At 42.5% G+C, this 22,722-nt stretch overlaps 1 protein-coding gene across 2 annotated transcripts in view; it reads left to right on the top strand.

Annotated features, from left to right (window-relative positions):
* DERA (deoxyribose-phosphate aldolase) overlaps positions 1-22,722 on the top strand; it is a 105,594-nt gene that overhangs the window by 48,620 nt on the left and 34,252 nt on the right. For both annotated transcript variants that reach the window (XM_080391808.1, XM_080391807.1), the window contains 3 exons: positions 1,601-1,713; positions 5,420-5,569; positions 7,336-22,722. The exon at positions 7,336-22,722 is cut by the window's right edge and continues 34,252 nt beyond it. In XM_080391808.1, coding sequence (XP_080247934.1) covers positions 1,601-1,713; positions 5,420-5,569; positions 7,336-7,392 — 320 coding nt within the window. In that variant the 3' untranslated portion in view covers positions 7,393-22,722. The remainder of the gene's footprint in view (positions 1-1,600; positions 1,714-5,419; positions 5,570-7,335) is intronic.

Here is a 22,722-nt window from a genome sequence, read left to right as displayed (position 1 = left end):
TCAATTGTCTCTCCTATGTGCTCCATTCTTTGCAAAGCTCAATCAACTATTAATTGCCTCTCTTGCACGTTGCACTTTCTCTGGAGTTAGAACTTTTTTCACAAATAACTGTTTCTTTTTAGAATGGGAATTGTTGCGGGAGGGTGCAATTTAATTACCAGTGGGTGCCTAGTCAGTGCCTAGGCAGGAAGCCTACGGAGAAAACCATGGTCTTACAAGACATGATGCTAGCGATACCATTCGGTTATGTTTAAACCACAAGGCACAGAAACATGCCTGGCTTTGTCTTAACTTTCCACCAGGCTGAGACCTTGCTGTATGCCAATCGACTGTGTCATCAGGAAGACGGGTCTCTGGAGTGTGCCACAGCACACTGTCAAAATGTAATCTAGGCAACTCTTTAGTTTGAGCCAGTAGTGAAACTTTCCTTGCTTACTCTAGGGGATGTTGTAGAGGCATCATCATTCAAATAAGAGAGAAAACGGACCCTAAGCCAAATTTGAAGTGGAAGCAGATGCAGTTCCAATTGACTTAAGTGGATGATGCACTACTACACGATGTTTGAATTATTCCTCTTCTTCTCCCGATTACTTTTGATAATTAATGATCCCACAGTACACCTTTTCTAAGTGGGTTCCCTGGGATGAAGTGCGCCCTAATGCAATTAAAGAAGTTTTGTCATTGTATTGTGTCAGTGCAGGATCATACACTGCAAAGCAAATGTTTTGGTTAGTTTCTTAGCTTTTCTGTTACATTGTGCTACAGGATTCATTTGAAGCTAACCTGGAACAGCAAGAATGCACAAGAGCACTACACAAGTATTCAGAACAGGCAGTGGATAATATCATTCACAAGTGAGAAACCAGGAAAAAAAAATAAGCCAAGGCTAACTCTCCTTCCTTAAATAATACGGATGTTTTGACCTTGTTACTGCATTATATTGGACCATGGCTTTTAAGTAGAGTAATTTGCAACGTTACAATAGCAAAATGCATGAGAAGGGGGATTTACCCTTGTTTATGGTATGCCACAGCTGGTTTTGTAAGTACACGTGGGATTTCTTTCACTTCAAACAGCTGTGGGAGATACAACAGTAGGCTGTCAAATATGAGACTAAATAGAGTAAAATTCAATTAAAAAAAAAAGAAAATTGTTTCTGTTTAGAAAGATCCATGTGGAAATAATAAAATTTTGATTTATGTGCAAAATTTGCTTGGAGGAAATAATGCCCATTGTTGTGGTTAATCAGACACATTCCTATTCATGTATATATACATACTTATTGAGTGTCCATACAGGAACATATATTATGTTGGACTGACCTGAAGACATTGTTGGTCTAATAGCTAAAGCAAAGAACTAAGAGCTGGGATGTTCCTTTAGCTGCTGGGATGTCTGACTTTCTCTGAAACCAGATGGGTATCATCCTGCTCTAGCCTCAACCAGAGCAAGGTTAGCACCGACACCACAGGGACGTACGTGTAAAGGAATGCTTCCTAATTGTTATGAAGAACGAGAACATCTTTGGAGGGAGTGAACTATGTATATGCAGAGTGCTTCTTGTTCTAAAACTACAATAAAGCTTTTTACTTCCTTACAGGTTCTGATTTTATAAAGACATCTACAGGAAAGGAGGTGGAAAATGCAACCTTTCCAGTCGGAGTAGTTATGATGAGAGCCATTAGAGAATTCTACTGGCAAACTGGCAACAAGGTAATTCTCACTATCTTTATAAAAATTAACCAAACACGCTCACTCAGAAAGAAATGAAAGTGTAATCGCTTCAAAATGCAGTACATATAAATCCACATAGATTAGCTTCCATGGCTATATGAGCAATAGGTAATGGGACTTCTCTCTTGTATGCCTCATTGGATTTGCTAATATTTGTATACTTAAAAAACCCCCAAAAGCCAACAAAACACTTTTGGCTTTCCTTCCTTGAATAAGTGTCACTTCATTCCTTAAAAGTTCATGAAATTTGATGCATCCCTTGCTGCATTTGGATTTGTTTTGTTTCACCATTTAAGGTATTTAAATGTTCATCTCCATTAATAACAGGGCAAATCTTGAGCTGACCGTGACTAGTATACTCCCACAAACCTCTGCGGAGCTATATAAATTTATAGCCATCAAGAGTCTGTCCAGTGTACACAACTGGTTTTTTTGAGTTTTTTTCTGGCAACCCAAAGTATAAATTCTGCCCTTTCCTCCCTTGCCAGAGGGGCTTTCCAAGGGGACAAGAAGGCATATCCAGTTGGATCCTGTTGTTTGGGAGGGAGGGAGGGAGGAAGGGACAGGGCCTGGAAGAACATTGTGTTCTGTTACAGAACATTTTTGTGTCAAACCACTGTCAAGTGAGGTCAGTGAAAGCAAAGAGCAGCAGGAACCATAGGGCAGAGCCAGTGATGAACTCTGTGCATCCATCCTTGCACTGAAGCAATGAGACAGGAGGAGGTTATACAGGAACGCTTAAGCCACCTCTCACTTCCTTTATCCACAGGCAAGTGGGGGCTGCCAGTTAGATCTGGTGCTGGTGTTCAGCAGAGGGCTTTGTCCTCGCCTGCAGCCTCAGGGAAGGAAACTGTATCCCTAGCTGAGACCCTCTCCCCATTTCTGGGTCACCCTTCTGTCCTCTCCACCTCACCTTTCTGTCCCTTCTGCAGGTGGCCTTTCAAGGTATGATGTTAGGACATGGGATGAGAAGTGGGATATGGGCTCAGGTGGCTTCAGGGGCTGTTGGAGTTTGAGGAGCACACGACAACAGGGTAGACATGTGTCCATCTGCTCTCTGTAGTCATCTAGATGAGGCCAGTGTGGATCCCTGGGCTGTCCTCACTCCTCCGTTCCCCAGCCTGCATCTCTCTCTGCCACGCAACTCAAGCAGCTCCCATAGTCTTGCTTCTGCGGGAGCATCCTCACTCCTGCCAGCCTGAGCCATATCCCTGGGACCACGCGACTCACCTCAGTGCCTGTGCTGCTCACGGCAGCTGTGTGCCAGAGCTTGGGCTCTGCTGCATTAACACAGCTTTGTACCTATAATTGGATATAAATGTTGAATTCACCTTTTTCTTTAAAAGGATGCATTCATGGTATAAAATGTGTTATTAAGAATGAGTGGTTATGTCTGTGTGCATGTGTGTGTCAGTGAATTAGATGTAAACTGACTTTATGTGATTTTATTAACTGAAGACAATATTATCAGTGACAAGAGATTTCTAAATGGTTTCTTTAACAAACTAATTTTGCTGCTGTAGGGATGCTTTCTGGCAAGGCGTTGGCTGGGAAAAACAGGTTAATACAGAAATTAAACTTCTTCGAGGAAAGGAACAAGTTGCAGAGTAACATTTATTGAATGATAAGCTGTGGTGGTGATATGAAAAGTGTGCAATATAATGGGAAATAATCTTTTCCTGTCATTATTGAAAGACATACATAAATTGGTTTTTCTGTTGGGAAAACCCCCAATCCAGAAAAACTTATTACTTTTAATAATATAAGGTGAAGAGAAAATTCTTGAGGAGATGAACTTATTAAGCAAAATAATGAAATGCTGTGAAACAGCAGGAAGGTGGTAGCTGGACTTTGTACAGCTCTTGAATTAAATTCCAACCCCCCTTCCTTTTTGCGTTTTTATGGCAGTCAGATGTGCCATTTGGAAAGCGGGTAAATGGAGGAGAGGACAGGCTTGTCTTTGTCAGCTTTTTTGCAAAGAAAAGAGCTTTCCGAATTTGCTAAAAGGAGAAGGAATTCTGCATGATGTTTTTAATTCTCTTATTAACTCTATTTTACTTGTTTTTGCCACAGATTATCTGAAAAGAGCTGTAATATTTCTAAGAAGAAATCTAAATTTGAATTTCATTAGAATTTCTCTTCCTGAGGGAAAACACATTCCCACTATTTTAATTTATTGTCTAGAAGATGCTTTTCCAGTTGCTGTGTATTAAATTCCTTTTGAAAATCTAGTGTTAACAGATGTATGCATACACTCGTGCACCCATCCATCCACAAAAAACAGTGTTCATGTTTTGGATTTATCAAGCTTTTCCTGTTATTGTTCTTTATAATCTTATTGGAAACATGCTGTTATCACAGTGCTTCAGTATGAGAGAAGGATTTATTCTGTGTTCGTTTGTCCTGAGATCACTATAAAAAAAAATGACCAAACGATTTAAAAACAGATGCTTTTGGTTCCACTGTTATATCCATAAGGCACAAAGAAATCCTCAATACAGTGAGGTTTCAGGAACATATACACGGAAATCAGAACGATAATTCTTGCAGAAGGAGGCTGATGGGAAGGAGTACCCAAGCTAAAGGTTTGTGGCAGAGGGAAATGTAGAAGGAATCACTGTGCGCTACAGTACAGATCATTCAGATTTTTATTTTTTTTTTTAGTGCAGAAAAGTATTCCTAATTCTTGTTTTCGAAGAGTTCAGTAATCTGCTGCAGGCCAACATTTCGGCTAGTGCAGGTGACAATTTTTTTTGTATGGGGTTTGATAGCTGCGTGTCACAAGCTCTGCGTCAGAATGAGATGTGTTTAAATGGCACGTAACCAAAAGACTGGCATGAGGCATACATGCCAAGTCACCTCCGTGCTGGCTCTGCACTGCAGGTTGATCATGGCATTCAAGGCATGCTTCACCTCAAAGACAGGTTCTTCTTGGCATGTGTGCCTCTGCATATGTGGCATTTCACCTGACCGTGTATGAGACACATGTCACATCAAGTGTCTGAAAGCATATCCAGAATGTATTGGGAGACAAGTTTTGCAGTTCCTGTGAAACACAAAACTTTCAATTTATGGTAAAGACAGACCTAATTTAAGTCTCATTTAGAAAATTTTAGTAAAAATTAAACCACTGATAGGTTTGAATATATAGCCCAGTCATGTATAACTGTAGTGCACAGGCGTTTTATAATGTACAACCATCTCTCACTGCTCTCCACATGAGTTGGCTGGCTCATGTGCTTTATTTCAGCACGTTTAGTGTCATGTTATTGCACGTATATTTGTTGTTATATATTTGGAATTAGTTTGTGACGTGGGCAGTAGGTGATACACAGGCATCCCAGGTTCTGCCTGAATCCCTCAGCCTAATATGCACTACGGGCAAAGTACTCCCATTAGACCTCAAGCCCAGCTCCTGAGAAAGTGCACTGGGGTCAAAAAAAGCATTACTCCCTCAGTTGCTGTCCCTCGTGATGAAAATGTTCTCTTTCGCAGTGATGGCTGTGGCTTGATAGCTCTCAGCGCTAGTCCAGAGTTTATACTGTTTGCAGTCAGATACATACCGAGCAGAGTTGTTACGTACACCACAGGCACTTAGAGACTGCAGGTGTACAAATGCTGATTGCTCTTCTAGGATTACTGATGAATGAAAATGTGTGTTGCACTTCTTTTTTCCTATGTAAAGGTTGGATTTAAACCTGCTGGGGGCATTCGGACAGCAAAAGAAGCTATTACTTGGCTTATGCTGGTGAAGGAGGAACTGGGAGTGGAATGGCTAACACCAGAGCTCTTTCGCCTGGGTGCCAGTAGTTTGCTGGAAGACATTGAGAGACAGGTTAGTTGTTTAACAGTTTCCAGCTTGGTGGAGAGAAAAAGTAGTCTTTCTAAATGTGCTGGCTTACTGTTTTTGCAGAATATTCTTTTTGGTGCTGTTTAAAAGATAATAGAACATACATATAATTAATTATTAATGATAGGTTCACTTCCAGCCCAGTGTTTCTTTAAATTTGGCCTGTCATTTACAGACATTTGGGACTCTCATATTCCACCAGCTGGCAAGTGCCTGGGCCAGCTTTGCAATGCAGTGAGCAAAGAGGCTCAGTTTGCACATATATGGAGTCTTTTGCAAATACATGGCAGTGCACTCCCCTGCACTCCTGGCTGCTGCCAGTTCAGCTGACCCTCAAAATATCTCACAGACCCTTTGTATCACTGTGCCCCAACTGTTCGCAATACATTTCCATGATTTGGAGAAAGTCACATCTCATGCTACATATGGTACTGCTTGATATAGAGTAGGTTTTACATATTGATTATTTCCTGGGGAAGAAAAGCAATTGCATTCTACAAAGCCTCATTTTTCTAATTGATTTTATTATTGTGCAGGCTGGTCACTGTGTTTGCTGGCAGACAAATTAGTGTATGAGGTGCAGTGGCTATGTGTAATTCCTGGTGGGAAGAAGGGTTCTGACCTCACTACCCATGACCTGCCTCACTGGCACAGAGTATCAGCCCTGAAGGGTACAGCATAGCTGAGAACAGTGCAGTGTCATAGGAACTACTAAACCATTAGGGCTGCTGGACTTCACTCCTGTGTTCATTAAGCCCAGGAGATGAGGTGATGCTAGCTTTAACCAAGAAAATGGTCTGAGAGTCCTTGTGCTGTTGCTGCTGGTGGGAGAACATGAGTTCTAGTGGCTTTGGGGGAGAAAAAAAAGTGTCAGTCTGTTCCCTCTGCCCACCTTCCCTAGCAACTGAAAAAAAGACATGTCTGAAGAAATACAGAACAGCTGAGAGATGTCAGGTGAATATTCATGACTGTTGAAAACCCCTGGCTCACTCCTGCAATGAGAATGATATTGGCTTTCTTCACTGCCAGACTACCTCTGCCTCACTCTTGACCTAAAATCATGTCTCTGGTTATGACAAAGCAGCATGAACTTTCTTGTTTCCACTGCTGTCACTGCTGTGTCTTACAACACAGCCAGTGATTGTGTCACACAGTTTTTTCCGATTTCCTAAGGGTGGCATCATTTTATCTGACAGGGATCGCACAAATGCCCCAGTCATGACCAAAGCTCTGCTATACTGTGCCATCTAAAAAACATGTAAAATAAAATGTCCCAATCGTTATTATCAATAAAACAGATAGGTATTCAAAAAAAAACAAACAAACACAGAAAATGGAGAGAACACTCCTTCACCTCCAAGACAATACAGTTAAAAGATTAGTTTGAAATGAGCCATATAAAAGCATAAGCAATTTTGGATACTTTGAATATCACAAAATAATACTGAAAGCATCAAAATGAGATTACAATAAGAGTAAAGCAGTCTTCTACCTGGCTCTTTTTGAAAGCTTAGTTAAAAGCAGCAAGAATCTTTGCTTTTTTCTTTTTTTTCACAAGCAGAGCAGCAAGAGCCCTTAGTTCAGATCCTATAAACAAGTATGTAAAGGTATATTACATCATATTTTATGCACACACACACAAACAGATATCCATCATCTTCATCTGGCATCACTTTAATTTGTTACTTTCTTGACACTTTCAGATTTATAGTCATATATAATTCCATCATAAATTTTCTTTTTTCTTGCAGATTTTCTATCATGTGACTGGCTCTTATGCACTTCAGCATGACCTGGCAATGGCTTAGACACAAAATCAACTTAGGATTACTTTTACAAAAGAGGTCTTTAAGCATACAGCATTCACAAGTCTTCTGACAACCAAGTGCATAGGATAGAATTAAAGGCCTAATTCTCCCTTCTTCATATTTTATAGTATTTAAAAATATGCTCAAGTCTGCTGGTTGTACTTGATCCAAAAGCAGAAAAAATGGTAATTCTAAAATAGTTAAATAGTTAATACTTACAGATTTGCAAAGTTAATCTTGCAAAGTCTTCCTCAGACCAGCCTGAAAAGCTTATTAATGGCAACACTGAAATACTATGAAAAAGATTTAGGTGGCCTGGTAACACTTTGCAGTCGCAGAGTATGAAATATCTATGGAATGTTTCAGATTGCTAATTAAGAGCTATAGATCTTGGAATAGCTTTCCATTCACCTTAGACAAAATCTACTATAGATGTGTTGTGCTGTTAATCGTTATGTTGATTCGGTTTCAGGCATTGTAATCTGAGAAAATGAAAATTGACTATTACTTTCTTTTATAAAATGTCTCTGTAGCAAAAAAAACCCCGCCTTTTTTTTTGTGTGTCTTTTTTTCCCCCAAACTTGGGCACAGACATCCATATTTAGACCCTTGAATAAAGGTGGCTTGATTTCTAGAACAGCTGAGTATCCACAGTTGCTCCTGAAGTTAATGGGAGCTCTGGGTGATCAGAACAACTGAAAATCAAGCAGCCTCTACATAGGTGCCTAACTATGCATTCAGGGACCTATTTTTAGGCATTTCACTCTTAAAATTTTAGTCTAACTTGCTTAGAAGCTCCCATTCCTGTCTCCTGTCATTTTAAAACACATTCATGCAAATCTTTCCATTTTAATGTAGGGGGGTTTGACTGTCAGTTTGCAGGTGTCACTGTTACGCTGGTTGAACTTCAACTTTGCCATTCTGAAAGCAATTCTTTGATTTAAAAGGTGATTTGAATTGTGTCCTATACAGGGGGTACAGCTTTAATGTAAAAAGTACTTTTCTCAGAGCACATTAAGAACAATACCGAAATCATAATCACCTTTTGAATATCAGACCAGAGCTAGTAGATTCATTACTTCAGAACTGCATTCTGCTCACTAACCAGAGTTGTACTAAAAACTTAATTATCTTATCATCATGACTAGTCTCACTGACTTAAGTAGGTCTCATCGGGGAAGTAAGAGGAGGATTTTGCTGTAAATCAAGCCACAAGTTAAATTCATTACAGAGAGATCTGTGCTTCATAAAGATAATAACTCAGTTATTTATCTGGTTATACCACCTGAATCACTAGTGCTCGACAGAACACCTTGGACAGATAGGAAAGTTGAACAGAAGAAAAAAAATATCAGAGAAAAAACATATACAGAAATCAAAATCTTATATGCAGTGCTCAGATCTAAAAATAGGCCTTAATTTCCCAGGAAGTAGTTAATCCAAGGCTCAGCCTTTTTCTGGCTTAGGTCTCGCCACAGAAAATGAAGCTGAGCTGTGGCTGTATTATCCACACATCTGTTTTCCTGGAAAGTGGCCTTTTTTGCCATGGGTACTCCTTTTGATTTCACTGCCAGTTTCTTGAAGGAAGAATCCATTGGCTCTTTGCATATTTAGAGGAAAATTCTGCTGCTGAGCTTTCAGAAATACAGAGCCTGTTGTGTGCAGTCAGCTCCTACCAGGTGCTTGCCAGGGTGACCCTCTGCCATGCCCTCCCAGCAGCCACGCACTGGGTTTTGCTGCTCTTCAGCTATAGCCATAAAAATGTTGGAGTGCATTTCAATATGTTCACAACAGAAATATTTACTTCACTTGCAAAGTACACTTTGTGGTTGGTTGTCTTTTGGACCTGTAAGGCGAAGCTAGAAGCTATTTTTGGGAGATGCTTTCATTTCTAGGTGAAGGACCCTGTGTAGTTCCTTAAAATTAATGAAGGTCCAACTTTGCCACCTAACTATTTAATGTGAGGGCCTCTGAGAACAGCCTCACTGTTTCCATGGGAGCTGCATGTCGATTAATTAACTTGCCAGGAGGAATTGTTTATATTTTTGTCAATGGCTCCCTTCGTGTTGATGTGCGCGTGGCCTGCTGCTGGTTACTTTGCTTCAGACGGAACAGGCTCCATTTGCAGAGGGAGAGGTTCCTTTTCCTGGAAAGCCACGTGGATGGAGGATTCTATGGGAACTACAACGCGGTGCTGCTTCCCTTTCCCATAAACATTGCAAACACACCGATGTGAAATACTGTGCAACTCCAAGCCAACCAGTGTTTTAGGAGAAGCTGGACTGGAAAGTAATTTAAATATTTTTTCCATTGAAACCTGTAATTTGGGGGGTGGGGTGGGGAGTGTGTGTGTGTGTAAGAAAAAATGTAAAGGTAACAATCTGTAAACACATCCAAATAAAGACGATGCTGGTTTTGGGGTGGGTTTTTTTCAAGGAATAAGCAGAAGGCTCAGTGTTAGAGTGACTGGTTATCTTTAACTTCTCTTTCACTCAAGTGCGCTGTATTCATATTGTCTGTGGTTGTGGACCCCCAACGTGACCCAGAGCCTTGTCTCTCCCCCCTGCCCCCCCCCCCCGAAGCTGCTGGTACCAGCCAGGTATTGGTCTGTTGACAGTCCTAGGCAATGCAAGGGGATGAACCTGGGCTAGGGGTCCCGTCAGGAGCAGCAGGGACTGGGCTGGAGACATGTGACAAGGCATGTCCAAGGGGCCCATCCAGGAGATAGCTACCGACAGTGCAGGTCTGAGGTCCATCCCAGAGGTGGAGGCACAGCTGGAGACCATCACTTCTGCAGCATAGCTCAGGGAGCTGCTGAGGGCTGTGGGCTGAGCTGAAGTGGGGCTCCTGCACCCCTGCCATGGGTGGGGGGAGGCTGAGCAGGGCCAGAGCAGTTGCTGGTCTTATTCCAGTACCGAGCCAGTTGAGAGCCAAGAATGTGAGGTAGAGGGACTAACATGCATTTTAAGCTTAGGTGGGAGGCTGGTGTGACAGGACCTACACCCCCACCCACAGGGAACTGGAAGTGCCTGCAGTGTGGTCTCCTAGGCTTGCTGCCCTTCCCCTTGACCAGCACTTCCACTGTCTTCTGTCTTTCCTGTCGCTGATGGCTGTTTGCTGCTATTTAGTTCTGTGGTGATGGGGCAGTTGTGATTTTTCAAGGTTGCTGCAGCTGGTTGTCAGTCCTGCAGACAACTCATGAAAGGCGATGGGGACTGAACCCAGTCGGGAACCAGGGAGGGGGCAGTGCTCCATCACTGCATAGACTTTGGGAAAAGTTCAGATTTTGTGTTGTGCTTCAGGCCATTAGAAAAGGAACAGGCAATTATGTGCTCCCATCTAAATATGTTTCAGAGTATAACTTATGTTTTGTGCAAGTCAGTCTTGTATACTAATTTATTATTTTTGTAACACTTAGTCATTTAGGATTTTAAATAGCTTCATTTTGTAGACCACATTACTTTGCAAAGAAGAGAATAAATTCAAGAAGAAAGTCAAGCAGAAACTACAAATCTAGAAGATTCTGCATCAGTTTATTTACAAGAAGAGGGAATTGGGAGAGAGGGTAAGCTTTTTTCCTGTTTTTTAGGAAACAAAGTTATTAAATAGTAATTATATGTGAAGTGTACATATCAACTGGGGCAAGTAATACTTTGATATCTTTATTTCATCAGTTGTATAAGTTCGTTCTTTCATTTCCTTTGTGAAGCAGGGAACATACATTACATACCCTAGCACATGCTGCTGAGACAGAAAAAACTGATCTACTTTTAATTTTATTTTGCTCAGTTGGAACTTTGGCTCTCTGCCTCCCCTGGGGGGAAAAAACACAAAACAACAATAGCAAGTTTTATCTAAATCTTGGTGAGCTTTTGCTGAAATTACTAGAGCTGACATCTGGATGATATGTATAGTGTGCAGTAGGGGTAGAAGGAGGGAATTGCTTTTAATTAGATGTAACCTGCCCAGGAGAGAAAGACAGAATTGTCCATCTGGTCAGTCATTATTTAATAGGGCAACCAAGGATAAGGGTATTCCTAATATGCAAAGTCACCATAGGTAAAATTACTGATTAACCATTTTTATTAAAAATCCCAGAAAGCCAGAACTGTGCTGAATTGAGGTTATAAGACTTAAAAAGAAAGAAACATCGAGAAAGTTTGCAGTCCTTGCACTCCCTAAAAGCAAGAGGAGACTACCAGGTTCCAACCAGCTATACAGTAGAGACCTTTCCTCTGTTCCAGACAATTGACAGATCCTTCCCCTTCTGTGAGGACCTACAGTAACCCCTTACCAAGAGAAAGCGTGACAAAGCTGTTTCAATATCCTTTAATGAAATTTAACATGGACGCAATGAAGAAGTGCCAAGAAGATGCTCTAGCCATTCCTGATGAGTCTAGTGATTTTAAGCATGTCTGTTCTGAGCACTGGGGACATCTTGTGGATTGCTAATTGTTGGAAGCTGCAGAAAACTGGGTCTTCTGGAAGCAAAGCTTTCTTGAGGCATAAAAGTTTCAGATCTCCAAGATCACAGGGAGTGTTTGCAAACAATGAATTGTAAAAGCATCAATTTAGAATTGCTTCCTTAGCTGAGATGAATACAAAGGATGTTTTAAAGAATGTTAACAAACTGAGGAAGCCATACTGGAATCGACTACACTTGTTTTTTCAAGTTTTGCTTTCTCTGTGGGAGGAGTAGAGGAAAGAGCTTTGCAGGCTCAGCTGGTGGAGATTTGCATCATCTCTCCACGGTAGTCTTGTATAAAACTAAGGCCCAGAATGGATGGTGGTTTGCCCAGAAAAACAAGGGGAAACTTTATGAGCTGATTTTTCCATTTCAATAATAGCACAAGCTCTGGTTTTATTCAAAGACTTATTTGAGTTCTCACCTATTTATTAGTGATAACATGCAAGCCAACAAGCAAACCAGCCAACCAGTTCACTTCCTTCGTCTGGGCCAAGGCCAGTGACAAGGCTGGTTTGGTACCCCTGCGGGTTAGGGGTCTCCACCACTGTCACAACCTGGAGAGCAAGTGGGCTGGTGGAGGCGCCTGCCAAGGCTGACCATCGTGCCTGCCGGCTGCACCAGCCTGTGCTCTTACTGCCTGAGAGCCTGCCCTGGGGGTGCAAGGTGCTAAAACCGTCTGTAGCGATGACCAGTCCATCGAGAATGGTTTTGGGTTTTTTTTTCGCCCTAGTGCTCAGACCCAAGCAACCAACTTCTGAGGAGAAGCTGGAGAAAGCATATTCTCCATGATTTAATTTAATTACACATAAGTTGATTAAAGTTGTTATCTTCATTTCCAGGGGAAAAGAAACATTCAGCCAGCGTCATGCCAGAAGGCTGGCTGAAGGCTGGCACATCTCAGCATTGCCTGCTTTCTGCTGCCTTCAGCAGAGTCTTGGGCTTTCTTCAAAGTGCAGGCACCAGCTGACCCAGAGCGTGATTTCTCACTCTTAAGTTACTTAAAGTCATGAATTGAACCAGAGCGAAGTATGACTATCCAGCTCTGAACAAGAAGTGCTTTGTTTTCTAGTTAGCACAAATCTGTCCAATTCAAAAAAAACCCAAAAGAACCTGTGAATGCCATCACCCCATCTGATAGCAACTGTAACGAGGCCTCTGGGAGGGCAGTGACAGGAAGATGTAGATAAAGGAAAAACAGAGGGGTAAAAAGAGAAGTTGTGAGAAGTAAGAGATCGTTGCCACTGCTGTTATTGCTTCACAGAAGTGTAATCTTTTGTGATCTCTTTGGAACAGGAGGTAAATAATAAAACACAAGGGAGGGAAAAAATTAAAATAAATGTAGTGTGTGACTGCATGTTAAAACAGATGTCAGATTAAAAATAACTGAAAAGGAAATTCTACTGTAGGGGGAAAACTGCTTTTTCCTTCAACATTTTATATTCCACCTTCATTAGATGGAAAGTGAAAGAGCTGTAAAGGAAAAGGGGAACTTTTGTTGTTTTCTTCTGAACACTAAGAGAAGCCTAATGTGAGCGCAGCGGGGATGCTCTGCGGTGCGTGGTGCTGGAGCAATTCTCAGGGTGAAGCCCAGAAGCAGCAAGAATGTTAAACAGATGCACTGCGTGCACCGAGCACTGGGACTTGGAGCTTTAAACCTGCAGTGCTGCTCATCCAGGTGGTTTCATCCTCTCCATTCTTCCTCCCTTAATCCCTTCAGGGTTGACGAGTCCTTCAATGTAAAAAAATAAACCCTGCAATCTGGTAGGATCACATCATCCAGTGATGCCCCTCTAACTATAGATCTGGGCACCAGGGACTTCATTCTAGTTTCTTCAGCACTTTTAAACAGGCTCTTTCAGCGTTTGATGACAGCAGAGTGAGATCTACACAAACACATATTTTCCCCCACATGGCAGCCGGACTGCACCCATCCTTGGAGATGGCAAGTACTCGCAAAAATACCAGTGCCGCTCTAAAACAGTGTAATCTTACGTCTCTTCTGCTAACGGTGCTTCAGAATGGCTCCTAGAAATTCATGGTCTGAAAAGTGTCCGGCTCTGCACTTGTTTAAAGCTCAAGGAGCTTTAAATAAATACCTTGAAGATGTGCTGAGGCTAGACTGGGAACCACCACATTTCTTGGAGAGCTGGCTTGGGTCGTTTAGCTTGTTCAGATTAGCTGATGAAAGGAGAATAATCTTTATATCGTTTCCTCCTTTATTCCTGAGTGTGGGAACAGTTGGTTTTTTTTTAAAGGCACAGCTGTGTGGGTAATGCCTCAGCTTACAGGAAGAGTCAGAAATGACAGATGTCTTTGGTTACTGTGACAGTGTGAATGTCCAACGTACTTGAGTAACTCAGTAGGTTGTTCTAGTAGATCCAGAGCAGGTACATTCCTACAGTGTCTGAGAAAAATATCATTACTTTTCCCTACCCTTATCTTGAGCAAATTCCCACAACTGCTATTTCTTTAAGACACTTAAGCTAAGGAGGCAGCTGAGACAAGTAAAAGGCTTCCTAAAAGGTATCCCTAGCACGCTGAAGGCAAAGCTGAACTTTTTTTAAGCTTGTCCTGAAAATGCCAGGCAAGATTCCAACGCAGAGCCCTCCTAACGAGAACCAGTGATGAGCAGGAACAGCTTGGCATTATGCTGGTTTAGGATTTGCCAGAGAGGAAGGAGCAGCCAGTCAGGGTGAAACGGCTGCGGTAGCACCATGGGAGAGTACCCTGCTTGTTACAGGTATTGTGTTAGGCTTCAGCCAAAGGAGATGCTATTAGCAATACGTAACATTTTCCTAGAGGATCGCTGGGTGCTAATGGCTGCTCGCTGGACACACACCGCCCCTGCCCACAGACTGTCTCTCAGAGACACAGCAGGGAAGAAGGGATGTCCCCAGCAATAACGGCTTCCCCAGTGAAGGTGGGGAGGCTGTGGTCTCCAGGAGATTTCACCCAAACTTTTCCCTCTAATCTCATTTCATTCACACACACGCCCTCCCCACTCCTCACCAAAAACTCATGAGCTTCTGCGCTGAATAAACAAATAAATACATAAATAAAAGTCGCTTCAACTACGGGAAAATATCTGTCCACTTTTCAGAGCTGCCTCCTCCAGGGAAAATTTCTTTGTTAAGTGTTAATTCCATTTCACTTTGCTGAACGTGTCTGCCATTTTCTCCATTAGAGGGCTGCAGAGCAGTGTGTTACAGTGTTTTAGAAATGGATTTAAACCTGTATATGTACTTTGGGCCTAATTTCCTGCTGTATAGCTCTCCTGAACTCAATGGGGTGTAAAACTGATGCAACACACGGAGAGAAAAAAAAAAGTGCAGTGCCTCAGAATACATCAGTGCTTTGGGTTTTGCTGATGAGATTAAGAAACGCCGAGACGCTAAGGCAGAATTTTAAATACATGTGTGACAGGTGAGGCAGATGAGTAAGTTAATTGCTGCTTGTGTGTTTGAACACAGCGTAATTGGTCAATAGGGTATGTTTCCAGGGAAGAGTAGTGAAGTGCATGAGCAAAGCACAAGTACAGCTTTAAAACCTTCCTTAGAAACTGTGCTTATTCTAGGCAGAAGTTAGAGACTCTAACACAAGAGTCATAAACGTTATATTTTCCATTATGCTCCAATTGTGGCGTTGGCGAGCTAATTGCTTGGGCTGAAATTTTCTAGGTAAATGTCTTCCTCAGCTGAACTTCTGAAAAAAGAGTCAGAAAATAAAGCTAAATAAAAATACAGAGTGGGCTGGGGGTTTTCAGCCCACACCTAGAAACTGTGGCAGTTGAGCTCTGCGAAACCCCCACATTTCAAAGCGCGAACGTGTGGCAAGGGGGAGAATGGTCCCAGTCCTCATCACCTGCCTTCCCTGACGGCAGTACAGCCGGTGGTGCCAGCAGGGAGTGTGATTCCACCCGCAGGCAAAAGCTAGACTAGACAGGGAGAAAGACACTGTCATGGGTTAGAGAAAGAAAGGAAACGAGGGGTGCCAGTGTGAGCAGGGAAAGGGGTAGGAAAGGGGGCGCGGGGAGATAGGGCGGGGGATGATGGTTCATAAGACCAGAAGCAAGAACTGGGAACTGCACGGCAAGAATGAGGTGATCCAGGCAGGAAGAGTGGGAGCGAACCTGCCAGAAACATGGTGCCTCATCAGGAGGTGAATACTGAGATCCAAGGAAAACAGTTCACAGGCCTAATCTGCCATCCATGAGCTTAATTTTTGGAATGGCTGGAAGAGAGAGAGGCAGACGGACCAGGGAACAACACTGTCACTGAAAGCAGAATTTACAAAGTTTGAGATACAGTGGCATGGGCAACCTTGGTACTTTGTATTTTGTGACTGTGAAATGCTTCACCCCCCAGACCTCAGCTTTTATTCCTTGTGTCTTGTCATGCATGTTGTAATGTTAATTCATCTAAGCAATTAACTCCTTGAGGCAGGGATTGATTTTTTTGTGTGTTTTGTTTTCACACAGCCCTTACTGCGATGTGTTGCGGTTCCTGGCTAGTGCCCTTGCATATCACCGATGCAAACAGACAATAGCACGTTGATGGAGGTAAATGTGAATTCCAGCAATGGAGCAGAATGGTTTGATACAAAATACTGGGTTTGTATCAGGTACACCAGGCAAAAATAACAATTGGAAAATCTCAGGTGAGTACCAACAAGTCTTTCTGCAAATAGTTAGGCAAGACTGCTTGGCACCCCACCGGGGAAGCAACTGGAGCCCCTCAGCTGGGACCTGACCAAGTACGAGACACCTAAGCTCAGAAAGTGCAAGCCTGTGCAGGGAGACAGACGGGCTGGATGGTCTAATGGGTCCACTCGGCCTTTAACTGCTGTGATTCTGCACAGCCTTCCCCAAAAGCTGGCGCAAAGGAGTGTCAAAAGACGCGATACATATTCATGGACATTTCTGGAGCTGCAAACTATGAAAAGAAATCAAGTTGTTCTCATCCATGGCCTGAAATTGAGAGTACACTCTAATCCAAAAGGATACCAGCTCACAGAGTGGTGTATGAAAATCTTATAAAGCTCTGCAACACTCCATAAATAATTTTCAAACAAGAAGCTTTTTGTTTCAGTGATGGCAATACTAAAAAGGAAGAATGGCAAATAGCTGTCAAAAAATGGCTGAAACAGCCTGCACTCTGTACTGATGTTAACTTTAATCACTGCAAGAGTTACACACAGAGTTATCAGTCATTTATTAGAAACTGCAGATGATCATTGCAGAGGTTTAGATTAACGCAGACCAGAGCCTGGTACCTTGCCAAGGGGGCACCACGTGATGGGCAGCCCATGGAATAAACATTCTGGCATGTCAGCGCGCTATAAATCCTCCAAATGAAAGAAATTAAAAAGCCAGGAGCAATTTTGAAAATGATTTATGATTGGAGATGCACTTAGGAGTGCTTTTATTGTCACAGGAACATCTCCTTTCACATCCTTAAGGTGACAGACCCACTCTGCTTCCCTCCGGATATCATGGGCTACCTGTGACTGTGCATGGTGTGGAGGTGAGCACCACGGGAGTGTGCTGGGTCCTGGGGGGCATAGGGGCACTGTGGCAGCCCCCCCTGGTTGTAAGGGTTAGCTTTGCACGGCCCGAGGGTGAGAGAAGCTGCAAATCCGTTCTGACATTTTAAGTATGCAAAAAGACACCAGTTGTGGGGTGGGGTGTGTTTTTTTTTCTTTTACAACTATGCCATAACCATGCTCCTAAGTGCATGTATAAACATTTTATAACATGGATTTGGAATAACGCTTGAAAAATAAACTTAAGAATAGTTCCTAAGCAGAAGGTATTCTTACCAAAATAGCAGTCTGTTGCAAGTCAACCTTTTGCTCCATACATAAAAAGATGCAGCACTATCTGTTAGTGTACTTCTAGTGTAAATATTAGTAAATGTTTCACCAAAATACAATTTTAGTACTAATATAGATATGTTTTCTTAAAAACTGCTTTCACTATAAACAGAAAGGCAAAAGATCGTGGTTTGCAGGCAGAGTACTCTGTTACCTATCCAAAGAATAGCAACGATGATGTGTGGGTATCTTTAGATACAAGATACAGGCACAAGAGTTAATTCTGCCCCAAGCCAGTGACACCCTGGGCCAGGACATAAACCTACCTGCAGCGTTGCAGCCTTCCTGGTTTCTACTTTGGGCATGCCTTCAGGTGGCTGGCATTGTGCCTCTTGTTTTCCTGGGGTGGCACTGGGGTGTCCCGCATGGGGTGCCATGCACATGTCCTCAGCAGGGCCAGCTGCTTTCGATACATTTGGATGAGCAAACCTGTCTGATCATTACTGCTTCTGTCACAGATGGAACAAAACTTTAGTTTGCTTGGGGGATTGTTTCAGTTAAAGCTTTCAGATCTCCCAGTGTTGCCCATCTTCTTTAGGTGTTTGTGAATACCTGTATTGATATAACATATTTTCTCTGCATGTTCCCACATCTGACTTCTTAGAAAGGGTTAATTTTGCATCTATCTACTGATCCTTCTGATGTTCCCATCCTGGGGCAGCGCACCAAAACAACTTTCATAACTTGGTTGGAGGTCAGCTCTTCAAAGCCAGCAGATGAGGAGCTGTCTTTTAAAATTCTGTGTGTATTTGCCAAAAGTGCTTTTCCTTTGTCAGGCTTTAAATTCCTGCAAGGTTCTTTCACCCTTTTTGTGGGCCCACACTCACCTAGACCCACTCATGTCCCCATCTCCATCCAGGCTAGGCAGTGCCTCCTCCCCAGGGGTGCTGTGCGTGGACTGATAATCCAGGGCACAACGTGGGGACCGGCACTGCAGGCGGGCATGTGTGGTGGCCTTGTGGGATCCCTCCTCGCCCCCACCTTGGGGTGAAAGTGGTGGGAAGCTGTGGTGTTAAAGGTGGGACTACTTATGGAAGCCCTTTCTTGAATTTTCAAGTGTTTATTTACATTTTGTAAGCATCTTGTATTGCATTTTATCTGTTGTGGTGCTGATATTGACCTGGATGTATAGTTCACTGATTGCCAGTTAATTACGCGTCATTAATAAATCAATAAACAGCTTTGATCCTGATTTGCTTTACAACATATGAATTGAGCTTCTTTTCCCTACAACAACACTAATCTTTCTCTGTCCGTTTCTCAGAAATAAACCAATGAAGTTGTAAAGCATGTCCCCCCCCCGCCCCCTGCCCCCCCCCCCCCAACGCAGGTATGTCTGCATGTACCATACCTTGTTCGCCATGTTAAACAAAAGGGGCGGAATGAGATAAAAAGGAGCTGGACATTAAGGAAGATACTGGAAATGAAGGGTACAGCTGTTTTCCAGGGTAGCAACAACTCTGGGTGGGGGAGAAGACCAACGAGCTCTTGCAGCACAGGGCGAGTGCTATCAGCTGTACACATGGTGCTGAGGGGAGCTGGGGGGACTGGAGTTGTCTCAGGTTGAGTGGGCACAAAGAGGGCTTGAGCCGTTCAGACTCTCTCCCTGCAAAGCCTGTGCTGAGGCACCGCAGACTGACACCTCAGTAGCTTCCCCGCCACTGTACAGACCAGGTGTCAGTTTGCTCTGTGCATCTAGACTGGTCTTGGTCTCTCATCCCATTTTATTGACAATGCTGCTAAGCAGTGGCTTCTATGACAGTAATAGGCACCTGTGGACAACCCTGTTTAATAAGAAATAACCTGAGAGAAGTTCTCCATCTGCACAGTAGGTTATTTTTTCTCCATTTTTTTCTAATTTGGATTGATTAAGAAATGCTAAGCCATAATTTTAACAAGGCAGATGCTGCTAGAAATGCAAGATGCAACAAAAAGTAATTTAGTCATTGTGTTGTATTTAAAACAAGAATATGAGTAGATGCCGTGAAGAACCTTTTAGCACGTATCATCGGCTCCATAACAAGTTTGCCATTCTAGGTGGCAGGGCACGTCTGAAATGGTGGCCTGGGAGCAAGCCATGTTCCTCAGTGAACGGAGGGGCTGTGATCCCACCACACGACCCCTACGCCCCCCCAGTTTACTATTTCAGCATTAGCATCTGAACTGCTCACGTATGCCGTATCTGTGGTGCTGTTGGTGGGTCTGCCTGCCCCTGCCCCATGGCACCCCCGTCGGATCTCCCAGTGGAAGGACTGGTCTCCATCCTCAGAGAGAGATCTCACTTTGGCAGTTTGTAAGGATGCATGCCTTATCCCTCAGGGCCTTTTCCTCCCTCTCTCTCACCCACCCCATCAACACTCCAGCAGGAAAACGGGATGCCATCAGGCGCAGTTATTAATACACAATAGAAGTGCCATGTGTGATTGTCTGTGAACGCTCCAGTGTTTTATGTAATGCAGATTTAGAGATTTCATTGTAAAGTCATTTTAAACTCTGAACTAATGGGTAGTTTGGCAACAGCTTCTAAGTATGAAATCATTATTAATTCCTTTAGTACCATAATAACATTGATTTAGATGAACTCTTATAACATAGAAATTGTATAGTATTTAGCTGTAATTAACGTCCCCTAATTAGGAAGTGTTGCCAAGTAGTTTTCTCTGCTGGCTCTGTTGTACTTAAGTGCAGCTGGATGAAAATTAACCACGAAGGGAACAGCTTGTGTTTTATGTGAAGTTTGCCTTTGATTGATTAAAAAACTATTCCTTGGTACTTTATTTTATTATCAAAAAGGGTGCACTGAATTACCGATGTTACAGAGAGCCACAAAGTCCACATGCCGTAAACCACACACATTTGTATAGTATGCGACTTAGCTACACATTCAGAAAATTCACAGATCTATTTTGTCTCAATACCACAAGTTACCATCATAAAAATGAATTGATTTTAATGTGGCTGTCATTAATAAAGTCTGTAGAAATTTAAGCAGAATTAGCATAATCTAATGTCCACTCAGAGGAGTCATGCACTGCAAGCTGAGGCATTTGTTGATGTGAAAAATGCTGACATTTTTGGAAATTCAAATTATAAATGAAATACTGCTGTCAGTTTACTGTGCAACTTCGTAGCATATGGTGCTTCTGCTGGTGGGTGTTATTTCAAAGTTTGCAAATCACACTGTAAGAGTGTCCCTCTGGTGAGCTTTTGCAACGCCTAGCAACTGTGAATCAAAAGTGACAGTAGAGAGGAAGAGGGATTAAAAAAAATAAAATCATCTCTCTAAGTCAGTAGAACAAAGTACATGATAAGTTAATACATTTTTGCAGGGAGAAAAGGAGGCCAACATGGTAAAGCTAAAAGAGATCCAGTGTCTCCATTCTTGCAGAATAATGCACAAAGTCTTCTAAATTGTTAAAATAAAAATATGGTTTGTCTCTCTCAGTCTGTTTGACTTTGGTATGACAAGAGAATTAAAACAACTGGCAGACAGAACATGTAACAGTTCACTTTCAAAATTAGGGAAGTTGCTTCAAGACATAATGCAAACTCCTCCAAAGCTCCAGATGTTTCTTTTACCCATCTCTCTGGAAGAAAGTTCCTATGACCACAAAATAACATTTGCCATTTGAAAAGCATTGTCTACCCAAAACTGTCAACACAGAGGAAAAAAACCAGAAAAAAATTAAGCTCGGTATTAGCCCAGCAATATGGATTCCAACTAGTCCAATAAAAAGCATACACTGATAAAGGAAATTTAAATAACTAAAATATGATGACATCCTACACCATGGTTTTCAAGAACATGCCACCCAGTGACCCCTTTAACATGTATATTCACGATCAAGAAGCAAACATAAAGCTTGGATTCATCGTGATTTGATCTGACCGTAGTTGCTACTCACTGTTCTGTGCCAGGTAGTGATTTTTGGCACCAAGATAGAGCCGTGGCTGCGTGGTACAGACCTCATCAATTTGCCAATCAAGCTAGCTGAGAATAGAAAGTGATGGAGCTGTCAGTAGCAGTTCAACCATAAGCAATTCTTAACTAAGCAATCTGGAAATTTAAATAGTTATAATGACCAAGATTCTCTACGTTGGCCCTTAATTACTGGAATGTCAATTCAGCTGAAAATTGCCTTTCCCAGGTAGTGATAATTCTTAGAAAAATCTTTGCTTATACACCCACCCATAGCACTCATTAAGTCAAGCTTCTTCCTTTTGTCTGAAGAGCTGTCAATTTTATGTGACATCACCAATCATCTGCCACCTAAAAAATCTCTAGGCTGTCTTGCTGAAGGCAGGCTTACTCGCTTTTAGCTGTAGCGCACTGCATGGCAGCACAGCCTGCTGTTACAAGCAACGCTGCACCAAGTGGGTATAATGACTTGCCCAGTCTTGGCACAGCTAAATGATGAGACTCTCAAATTTGGTTGTTGGCATCTCAGCAAAACCTAGGGTCCATGAAATAGCAGTGCATGTTTTATGTGTAAAGGGAAATGCCACTACCCAGCCCTTCACAGCACTCAGCGCTGGACGAGAAGGTTGACATCCCCTCCGTCACTTCTTCTGGAGAGGAAAGGGTGAGGGAAGTTGCTGGATTCACTGTATCAGAAGGGTCCCACTGAGGTGGACATAAGGGATAGAGATGGGTAGAACAAACCCGTGGTGCCCAAACATATCCCTATGTATTCCATATATCATATTTCTTACATTCCTTTTGCAGCAGTCTGCTATTTCCAATTCAGAATTATTGCAATACATCTGTCCATGTTGAACTATATTGCTGGAAATCACTAGTTTTCTTTTTGAGAGAAAAAATCATGACGTAAAATGACCCCTGTGATCAGAATCATTATTCTAACCCATGTTAGTAATATTACTTATTTCCTGCAGAAGGCCAACAGCACAACAGCAAGAAGGGTACAGAGCAGCTGTGCTTCATTCCCCTCTTCCAGTTGAACTGGAGCAGACTTTGCCTTCTGCCTTTG

This window comes from Falco punctatus (assembly GCF_963210335.1).
Source record: "Falco punctatus genome assembly, chromosome: 6".
NCBI lineage: Eukaryota > Metazoa > Chordata > Aves > Falconiformes > Falconidae > Falco > Falco punctatus.
The sequence above is the reverse complement of the archived record's forward strand: the minus strand, read 5'-3'. Positions and strand labels throughout refer to the sequence as shown.